Here is an 11,447-nt window from a genome sequence, read left to right as displayed (position 1 = left end):
ATCTATCTATCGCCCTCACTCTATCTATCTATCAATGTATCTATCTATCGTCCTCACTCTATCTATCTATCGTCCTCACTCTATCTATCAATGTATCTATCTATCTATCGCCCTCACTCTATCTATCTATCGCCTTCACTCTATCTATCGCCCTCACTCTATCTATCGCCCTCACTCTATCTATCGCCCTCACTCTATCGCCCTCACTCGATCTATCTATCCATCTATCTATCGCCCTCACTCTATCTATCCATCTATCTATCGCCCTCACTCTATCTATCAATGTATCTATCTATCGCCCTCACTCTATCTATCAATGTATCTATCTATCGCCCTCACTCTATCTATCGCCCTCACTCTATCTATCTAGCTATCGATCTATCGCCCTCACTCGATCTATCGCCCTCACTCTATCTATTGCCCTCACTGTATTTATCTATCTGTCGCCCTCACTCTATCTCCCTCACTCTATCTATCTATTGCCCTCACGCTATCTATCTATTGCCCTCACGCTATCTATCTATCGCCCTCACTCTATCTAGCAATGTATCTATCTATCTATCTATGTATCAGCCTCACTCTATCTATCGGCCTCACTCTATCTATCGCCCTCACTCTATCTAGCAATGTATCTATCTATCTATCTATGTATCAGCCTCGCTCTATCTATCGGCCTCACTCTATCTATCTATTGCCCTCACTATCTATCGCCCTCACTCTATCTATCTATCTATCGTCCTCACTCTATCTATCAATGTATCTATCTATCTATCGCCCTCACTCGATCTATCTATCCATCTAACTATCGCCCTCACTCTATCTATCCATCTATCTATCGCCCTCACTCTATCTACCTATTGGCCTCACTCTATCTATCTAATCGCCCTCTATCTATCTATCTATCTATCTATCTATCTATCTATCTATCTATCTATCTCGCTCCATCTATCTATCGCCCTCCATCTATCTATCGCCCTCCATCTATCTATCGCCCTCCATCTATCTATCGCCCTCCATCTATCTATCGCCCTCCATCTATCTATCGCCCTCCATCTATCTATCGCCCTCCATCTATCTATCGCCCTCCATCTATCTATCGCCCTCCATCTATCTATCGCCCTCCATCTATCTATCGCCCTCCATCTATCTATCGCCCTCCATCTATCTATCGCCCTCCATCTATCTATCGCCCTCCATCTATCTATCGCCCTCCATCTATCTATCGCCCTCCATCTATCTATCGCCCTCCATCTATCTATCGCCCTCCATCTATCTATCGCCCTCCATCTATCTATCGCCCTCCATCTATCTATCGCCCTCCATCTATCTATCGCCCTCCATCTATCTATCGCCCTCCATCTATCTATCGCCCTCCATCTATCTATCGCCCTCCATCTATCTATCGCCCTCCATCTATCTATCGCCCTCCATCTATCTATCGCCCTCCATCTATCTATCGCCCTCCATCTATCTATCGCCCTCCATCTATCTATCGCCCTCACTCTATCTATTGCCCTCACTGTATTTATCTATCTGTCGCCCTCACTCTATCTATCGCCCTCACTGTATTTATCTATCTTGCGCCCTCACTCTATCTCCCTCACTCTATCTATCTTGCGCCCTCACTCTATCTATCTATCTATCTATCTATCTATCTATCTATCTATCTATCTATCTTTCGCCCTCACTCTATATTTCTATCTATCGGCCTCTATCTATCTATCTATCTATCGGCCTCTATCTATCTATCTATCTATCTATCTATCTATCTATCTATCTATCTATCTGCCTCACTCTATCTATCTATCTATCTGCCTCACTCTATCTATCTATCGTCCTCACTCTATCTATCAATGTATCTATCTATCTATCGCCCTTACTCTATCAATGTATCTATCTATCTATCGATCGGCCTCACTATCTATCTATCTCGCTCCATCTATCTATCGCCCTCCATCTATCTATCTCCCTCACTCTATCAATGTATCTATCTATCTATCTATCGCCCTCACTCTATCTACCTATTGGCCTCACTCTATCTATCTAATCGCCCTCTATCTATCTATCTATCTATCTATCTATCTATCTATCTATCTATCTATCTATCTCGCTCCATCTATCTATCGCCCTCCATCTATCTATCGCCCTCCATCTATCTATTGCCCTCACTCTATCTATCGCCCTCACTCTATCTATTGCCCTCACTGTATTTATCTATCTGTCGCCCTCACTCCATCTCCCTCACGCTATCTATCTATTGCCCTCACGCTATCTATCTATTGCCCTCACGCTATCTATCTATCGCCCTCACTCTATCTATCGCCCTCACTGTATTTATCTCTCTTGCGCCCTCACTCTATCTCCCTCACTCTATCTATCTATTGCCCTCACTATCTATTGCCCTCACTCTATCTATCTATCTATCTATCTATCTATCTATCTATCTATCTTTCGCCCTCACTCTATATTTCTATCTATCGGCCTCACTCTATCTATCTATCTATCTATCTATCTATCTATCTATCTATCTATCTATCTATCTATCTGCCTCACTCTATCTATCGTCCACACTCTATCTATCAGTGTATCTATCTATCTATCGCCCTTACTCTATCAATGTATCTATCTATCTATCTATCTATCGGCCTCACTATCTATCTATCTCGCTCCATCTATCTATCGCCCTCCATCTATCTATCTCCCTCACTCTATCAATGTATCTATCTATCTATCTATCGCCCTCACTCTATCGCCCTCACTCTATCAATCTATCAATTGCCCTCACTATCTATCTCCCTCCATCTATCTATCGCCCTCACTCTATCTCCCTCACGCTATCTATCTATTGCCCTCACGCTATCTATCTATTGCCCTCACGCTATCTATCTATTGCCCTCACGCTATCTATCTATCGCCCTCACTCTATCTATCGCCCTCACTGTATTTATCTATCTTGCGCCCTCACTCTATCTCCCTCACTCTATCTATCTATTGCCCTCACTATCTATCGCCCTCACTCTATCTATCTATCTATCTATCTATCTATCTATCTTTCGCCCTCACTCTATATTTCTATCTATCGGCCTCACTCTATCTATCTATCTATCGGCCTCACTCTATCTATCTATCTATCGCCCTCACTCTATCTATCTATCTATCTATCTATCTATCTATCTATCAATCAATCAATCAAAGACATTTATAGAGCGCACTACTTACCCGTAGGGTCTCAAGGCGCTTGGGGGGTGAGGGGGGGGTGCCGTTACTGCTCGAACAGCCAGGTCTTGAGATTCTTCCTGAAGGAGAGGTGGTCCTGGGTCAAGCGCAGGTCGGTCGGGAGGGAGTTCCAGGTCTTGGCGGCCAGGTAGGAGAAGGACCTTCCTCCTGTTGTCGCTCTTCGGATGCGGGGGACGGCGGCGAGGGCGTGGCTGGCTGATCGGAGGTGGCGTTTGGGAGCGTAGAAGTTGATTCGGTTGTTGAGATATCTCGGGCCTTGATCGTGTAGGGCTTTGTGTGCGTGGGTGAGGAGACGGAAGGTGATTCTTTTGTTGACAGGGAGCCAATGCAGGTCTCTCAGATGTCCGGAGATGTGGCTGTTTCGTGGGATGTCGAGGATGAGTCTGGCTGAGGCGTTCTGGATCCGCTGGAGTCTCTTCTGGAGCTTGGCGGTGGTTCCGGCGTAAAGGGCGTTGCCGTAGTCTAGTCGGCTGGTTACGAGGGCCTGGGTGACAGTCCTCCTGGTCTCCGTGGGGATCCACCAGAAGATCTTCCGTAGCATGCGTAGGATGTTGAAGCACGACGAGGAGACGGCGTTGACTTGTCTGGTCATGGAGAGGGAGGAGTCCAGGATGAAGCCCAGGTTGCGTGCGTGGTCCGTCGGTTTGGATGCGGTGCCCAGGGCGGGGGGCCACCATGAGTCGTCCCAGGCGGAGGGCGAGGAGCCCAGGATAAGGACCTCCGTCTTGTCTGAGTTCAGTTTCAGGCGGCTGGTCGTCATCCATTCGGCTACCTCTTTCATCCCTTCGTGCAGGTTGGCTCTGGCGGCGGCGGGGTCGTTGGTCAGGGAGAGGATCAGCTGGGTGTCGTCGGCGTAGGAGATTATGTTGAGGTTGTGTTGGCGTGCGATGGCCGCGAGGGGGCTCATGTAGACGTTGAAGAGGGTGGGGCTCAGCGAGGATCCTTGAGGGACGCCGCAGATGACTTCGGTGGCCTCTGACTTGTACGGTGGTAGGCGGACTCTCTGTGTTCTTCCGTCGAGGAAGGAGACGATCCATTCCAGTGCCTTCTCCTGGATTCCGACGTTGCTGAGGCGCTGCACTAGGGTGCAGTGGCAGACAGTGTCGAATGCCGCGGAGAGGTCTAGGAGGATGAGGGCCGCTGTTTCTCCGTTGTCCATCAGGGCTCGGAGGTCGTCGGTGGCGGCGATGAGGGCGGTCTCGGTGCTGTGGTTGGCTCGGAAGCCAGACTGTGAGGGGTCGAGGGATCCGTTCGTCTCGAGGAAGGCGGCCAGCTGTTTGTGGACGGTCTTCTCGATGACTTTGGCTGGAAACGGGAGGAGCGAGATGGGGCGGTAATTCTTGAGTTCGGTGGGGTCCGCTGTAGGTTTCTTGAGTAGAGCGCTGAGTTCGGCGTGCTTCCAGCTCTCAGGGAAGGTGGCGGTGTCGAAGGAGGTGTTGATGATGTCCCGCAGGTGGGGTGCGATGACAGCGTCGGCCTTGTTGAAGACGTGGTGAGGGCAGGGGTCGGTCGGAGATCCGGAGTGGACGGAGTTCATCATGCGGACGGTGTCTTCGGTGCTTATCGGAGTCCAGGCGCGGAGGGTGGTGGTGGGCGGCGTTGCTGTGGTCGTGACGTGCGTCGGTTGAATGCTGAAGCTGTTGTTTATGTCCGCGATCTTGTTGTGGAAGTAGGAGGCGAGGGAGTTGCAGAGGTCTTGCGATGGGGTGATGTTGTTGTTTCCGGCGTTGGGGTGGGAGAGCTCTTTCACGATGTTGAAGAGTTCCTTGCAGTTGTGTGCGTTGTTGTCTAGCCGGTCTTTGAATGCAGTTTTCTTGGCGGCGCGGATCAGTTGGTGGTGCTTCCGGATGGAAAGCTTGAGGGTGGTCATGTTGTCCGGTGTTGGTTCCCTTCTCCAGACTTTCTCGAGGGCTCGGCAGTCCTTCTTGGAGCTCTTGAGTTCGTCGGTGAACCATGGGTCTTTCTTGCTGGCGGGTCTGCTGGGCGGGGTCCTCAGAGGGGCGAGTTCGTCCGCGCAGTTGCTGATCCACTTCGTGAGGTTGTCGGCGGCCTGGCTGGGGTTCGCTGAGCTGGCAGGAGGGTGCTGGCTCAGGGAAGCGGCGAGCTGGTCGGCTGTGATCTTGTTCCAACTTCTTCGGGCAACCTGTTGCTGGTGGTGGTGGATCGTCGTTTTCCTGAAGGTGAAGTGGACGCAGCTGTGGTCCGTCCAGTGGAGTCCGGTGGCGTGGCTGAAGGTGATGTCTTTGCTGGATGAGAAGACGGCGTCGAGTGTGTGTCCGGCGAGGTGGGTGGGGGTGGACACCAGCTGCTTGAGACCGAGGTTGTCGAGCAGGGTGATGGTGTTGCGGTCGCTGTTGTTCTCCAGGTGGAAGTTGAGGTCCCCCAGGAGGATGTAGTCGGCGGAGGGGAGGGCATGCGGGCTGATGAAGTCGGCGATGTCCTCGCTGAATTGTGTGCGTGGCCCCGGCGGTCGGTAGATCAGGGTGCCTCTGAGGGTGGTCTTCGGGTCGGTGTGGATCTGGAAGTGCAGGTGTTCGGCGGTTGTCAGGGTGTTGTCGGTGTTGGTCCTGATGCGGATGGTGTCCCTGTGGATGACGGCGATGCCTCCTCCCATCTGGTTGGTGGAGCGGTCCCTCCGGGTGATCTTGTATCCCTCTGGGATGGCGATGTCAGGCGCTGAAGAGGCGTTCATCCAGGTCTCCGTGAGGAAGGCAACGTCAGGGGCTGTGGTGTCGAGGAGGTTCCAGAGTTCGATGGCGTGTCTGTGGATGGAGCGGGTGTTGAGCAGGATGCACTTGAGGTGGTTGCTGCTGGTGTTCGGCTTGGCGGGTGCTGGTGCAGGGCAGGTCCGGATGCAGGTGAACTTGCAGGCGTGGCAGCTGAAGGGTCCGTGGGTGCGTCGTGGGGTGGCTCGGTAGCAGCCCTGGAGTCGGCCGGCGTTGAGGGTGGCGGCGTCGTACGTCCGGCGGGTGGGCTGGGGTCTGTGAGGGCCAGGGGTCCTGGCGCTGGGCGCGGTCCGGTCGCGGTCCGGTCGCGGACGGGCTTACCTTTGGCGCACAATCGGCGCGCCCGCAGCGCATAACCGCTGCGCGTTCGCACGGTCGCCATATATGGCGAAGTGCGAGGGGGGGCGGAGCAGCTGGGAGGCGGGAGCGGGGAGGGTACAGAAGGAAAGAAGGGGCGGGGTTAGCGGCTGTGGCGGGAAGCGGGGAGGGAAGACGAAGGGCCCTATATCTATCGCCCTCACTCTATCTATCTATCAATGTATCTATCTATCTATCGCCCTCACTCTATCTATCGCCCTCACTCTTATCTTGCGATCGCCCTCACTCGATCTATCGCCCTCACTCGATCTATCGCCCTCACTCGATCTATCGCCCTCACTCTATCTATTGCCCTCACTGTATTTATCTATCTGTCGCCCTCACTCTATCTCCCTCACTCTATCTATCTATTGCCCTCACGCTATCTATCTATTGCCCTCACGCTATCTATCTATTGCCCTCACGCTATCTATCTATTGCCCTCACGCTATCTATCTATCGCCCTCACTCTATCTAGCAATGTATCTATCTATCTATCTATCTATGTATCAGCCTCACTCTATCTATCGTCCTCACTCTATCTATCAATGTATCTATCTATCTATCTATCGCCCTCACTCTATCTATCGCCCTCACTCTATCTTGCGAACGCCCTCACTCTATCTATCTAGCTATCTATCTATCTATCTATCTATGGCCCTCACTCGATCTATGGCCCTCACTCGATCTATGGCCCTCACTATATCTATCGCCCTCACTATATCTATCGCCCTCACTATATCTATCGCCCTCACTATATCTATCGCCCTCACTATATCTATCGCCCTCACTATATCTATCGCCCTCACTATATCTATCGCCCTCACTATATCTATCGCCCTCACTCTATCTATCGCCCTCACTCTATCTATCGCCCTCACTCTATCTATCGCCCTCACTCTATCTATCTATCGGCCTCATTATCTATCTATCGCCCTCCATCTATCTATCGCCCTCCATCTATCTATCGCCCTCCATCTATCTATCGCCCTCCATCTATCTATCGCCCTCCATCTATCTATCGCCCTCCATCTATCTATCGCCCTCCATCTATCTATCGCCCTCCATCTATCTATCTATCTATCTATCTATCTATCTATCTATCTATCTATCTATCTATCTATCTATCTATCTATCTATCTATCTATCTATCTATCTATCTATCGCCCTCACTCTATCGCCCTCACTCTATCGCCCTCACTCTATCGCCCTCACTCTATCGCTATCTATCTATCTATCTATCTATCTATCTATCTATCTATCTATCTATCTATCTATCGCCCTCACTCTATCGCCCTCACTCTATCGCCCTCACTCTATCGCCCTCACTCTATCGCCCTCACTCTATCGCCCTCACTCTATCGCCCTCACTCTATCAATCTATCTATCGCCCTCACTCTATCAATCTATCTATCGCCCTCACTCTATCAATCTATCTATTGCCCTCACTATCTATCGCCCTCACTCTATCTATCGCCCTCACTCTATCTATCGCCCTCACTCTATCTATCGCCCTCACTCTATCTATCGCCCTCACTCTATTTATCCCCCTCACTCTATCTATTGCCCTCACTGTATTTATCTATCTGTCGCCCTCACTCTCTCCCTCACTCTATCTATCTATTGCCCTCACTCTATCAATCTATCTATTGCCCTCACTATCTATCGCCCTCACTCTATCTATCGCCCTCACTCTATCTATCGCCCTCACTCTATCTATCGCCCTCACTCTATCTATCGCCCTCACTCTATCTATTGCCCTCACTGTATTTATCTATCTGTCGCCCTCACTCTCTCCCTCACTCTATCTATCTATTGCCCTCACGCTATCTATCTATTGCCCTCACGCTATCTATCTATTGCCCTCACGCTATCTATCAATCGCCCTCACTCTATCGCCCTCACTGTATTTATCTATCTTGCGCCCTCACTCTATCTCCCTCACTCTATCTATCTATTGCCCTCACTATCTATCGCCCTCACTCTATCAATCTATCTATTGCCCTCACTATCTATCTCCCTCCATCTATCTATCGCCCTCACTCTATCTATCGCCCTCACTCTATCTATCGCCCTCACTCTATCTATCGCCCTCACTCTATCTATCGCCCTCACTCTATCTATCGCCCTCACTCTATCTATCGCCCTCACTCCATCGCCCTCACTCTATCTCTCTTTCTGTCTATCGCCCTCACTATATCTCTCTTTCTATCGCCCTCACTCTCTCTCTATCGCCCTCACTCTCTCTCTATCTATTGCCCTCACGCTATCTATCTATTGCCCTCACGCTATCTATCTATCGCCCTCACGCTATCTATCGCCCTCACTCTATCTATCGCCCTCACTCTATCTATCGCCCTCACTCTATCTATCGCCCTCACTCTATCTATCGCCCTCACTCTATCTATCGCCCTCACTCTATCTATCGCCCTCACTCTATCTATTGCCCTCACTGTATTTATCTATCTGTCGCCCTCACTCTCTCCCTCACTCTATCTATCTATTGCCCTCACGCTATCTATCGCCCTCACGCTATCTATCTATTGCCCTCACGCTATCTATCTATCGCCCTCACTCTATCTATCAATCTATCTATCGCCCTCACTCCATCGCCCTCACTCTATCTCTCTTTCTGTCTATCGCCCTCACTCTATCTCTCTTTCTATCTATCGCCCTCACTCTATCTCTCTCTATCGCCCTCACTCTCTCTCTCTATCGCCCTCACTCTCTCTCTCTCTATCGCCCTCACTCTCTCTCTCTCTATCGCCCTCACTCTCTCTCTCTATCGCCCTCACGCTATCTATCTATCGCCCTCACGCTATCTACCTATCGCCCTCCCTCACTCGATCTATCGATCTATCTATCTATCTATTTATCTATCTAGCGCCCTCATTCTATCTATCTATTTATCTAGATACTGATCGCCATCACTCTATCTGTCTAGCTATCTATCGCCCTCACTCTATCTATCCCACGGGCTCTATCGCATCACCACAGCATTACTAAGGGGCACAACAACATCACTATGCGCTACCACTGGATCATTGAATGCCACAGCATCACTAGTCGCCACCACAACATCACTCAGCGCCACCACAGCATCAATCTGTGCAACCTTTCAACAACAACTGGGTCAAATATGTTCTCTCAATGTTTCAAGCTTTATTACAAATGTCACAAAAAGAGGTTAGTATTTCATTTCTGTTCTTGGATTTTCGTCCCAATAAAATACACTGAACATATTCTTCACAAAAGTTATTTACAAAAGTTTAAGATGTTGCCATTATAAATTACAATAACTTTTATTTAAGTATTAATTATTCAAAAAATTAAAAGCCATTGTTATTTGTAATATCAATACATCTAAGTCACGTGAATACAACGCATATTGCATTACAAATGCTATAGGTGTCACAAGTTATAACTATTGGCATTGTAAATGACAAAGCTATTATTTTTGCTATTTTCAAAACCAACACATAAATAAAAAATGTCTAATTTACAATACCAATAGCTCAAACTTTCCTAATGCGAGACCTTATGCATTGCAAATTGTTCACAACACTCACTAAGCTGTCCCCTCTGAGGCATATGCCCAGCTAGTAATATTGCATGTCAGAACTGGGTGGGAAAGTTGGTGAAATACAGATAAAGCGTAACACCCGAGCAGGTGGGCAAAGGTTCAGGCTAATGTTCCCATGGACACTTTTTAAAGTGAAAGTGTTCTTGTTGAGATGCTGGCCTGAAGTTTCAGGCAACTTCCTATTTATGATGGAGTAAGTATGAGAACGGATGTAAAAGTAATTTCCTTTTTTTGTATTCTCTTATTCTCTTAAGTGTACTTAGACATGTTTTTCCTCTTCCCGTTCATCTTTTCGGAAGCCAAGAGGTCTTCATCCTACTAGACTTTCTTCAGTGTCTTTTTAGTGGCGATAGGGAGGGCTGTGGTGTATTTTTTAATATATATGTTTCAGTAGACTTTAAAACCTTACTCTAATGTGCATTCATTTCCACTCTTGACTGCAGGTAAAAAACTGGGTGAAGGAGTTAAGAAAAATGTTGGGAAATGAAATCTGCTTATGTATAGTTGGTAAGTCTTGTGAGTGTGTGTACGTACATGTCAATTTCTGCTGCTAGTTCACCAAAACGTTGTTTGACTTAAAAGCAAGAATGTCAATAAAATACATTTGCAGCAATTTCATTTTTTTGGTATTTGTAAAAGGAGTTTTTTTTTATACCCAAGTGGAGGAGTGGTGTCCCAGTGTTTCTGGCCCTTCTTGGCTACTATGAAATTCAGCCGTTGTTGAATGTGATTGTACTAAAGCTGACTTAATTATTGAGAGGACACCAAATGCAGGCTAGGTCTTTTATCTAAAGGAAAACCTCAAAAGTGCTGTTTATTTTAATGTTAACTTTCAGTTAGGTTGCCTTCGTTTATAATTAGCCTGTAAAATTCAAAATGAGTAAAGAGTGGCTCACTTGCAGCCACCTCTGATAGACATTTCTAAGGTAGGTACGCTAGTGACCAATTCATTGAAAATGTGTGTGAGACAAGTTTGTGGGTGTCACCTGCTTCGCAGTTAGGTCAAGTAGATAATTCAAGTTAATAGACTTGCAAGCCTGGTAAGATTTTTAGGATTTTTCGAAGCCTGATTACTGATGATATCATCCTTGACACTGTTACACAAATTACTACATAAACCCTTACATCATTAATATAAAAAAATATTGGTAGTAATAGGCCTACAGTGATTTATGACCTAAACTTACTATGTGTACATGTGTCGGTGGCAAGGATGAACAAAGGGTACGTTTTGGAGCCAGCAATCTCTGGTTGGCTGAAGGGATGCCCCCAGCCAGGTAGTACCTACAGCTCCCGTCAAGGGCGGGTGATCACACTTGCTGTATAACATGTGCTCACCATTTGGTAGCTTGGCACTGAGCTGTCAGGCTTTCCTCGGAGGCAGTGTGTAAGCAGAGGCACACAGTCCCTCTCAATAATTACACAGAGAGTCGCAAAAGAGACTTCCCACAGGATCTATGTAAATAACATTTATTTTCAACACATATTGAATCAATACTTTCAGGCATAAAACACATTTGGAAATATTACTAGCAGTACTAGGC

General features: G+C 48.0%; 1 protein-coding gene across 1 annotated transcript in view; it reads left to right on the top strand.

Annotated features, from left to right (window-relative positions):
* RAB21 (RAB21, member RAS oncogene family) overlaps positions 1-11,447 on the top strand; it is a 230,428-nt gene that overhangs the window by 104,541 nt on the left and 114,440 nt on the right. Inside the window, exon 4 of the mRNA XM_086918093.1 lies at positions 10,347-10,410. Within this exon, the coding sequence (XP_086774219.1) occupies positions 10,347-10,410 (64 nt within the window). The remainder of the gene's footprint in view (positions 1-10,346; positions 10,411-11,447) is intronic.

This window comes from Lissotriton vulgaris, chromosome 1_1, assembly GCF_964263255.1.
Source record: "Lissotriton vulgaris chromosome 1_1, aLisVul1.2, whole genome shotgun sequence".
NCBI classification, from domain to species: domain Eukaryota; kingdom Metazoa; phylum Chordata; class Amphibia; order Caudata; family Salamandridae; genus Lissotriton; species Lissotriton vulgaris.
The sequence above is the reverse complement of the archived record's forward strand: the minus strand, read 5'-3'. Positions and strand labels throughout refer to the sequence as shown.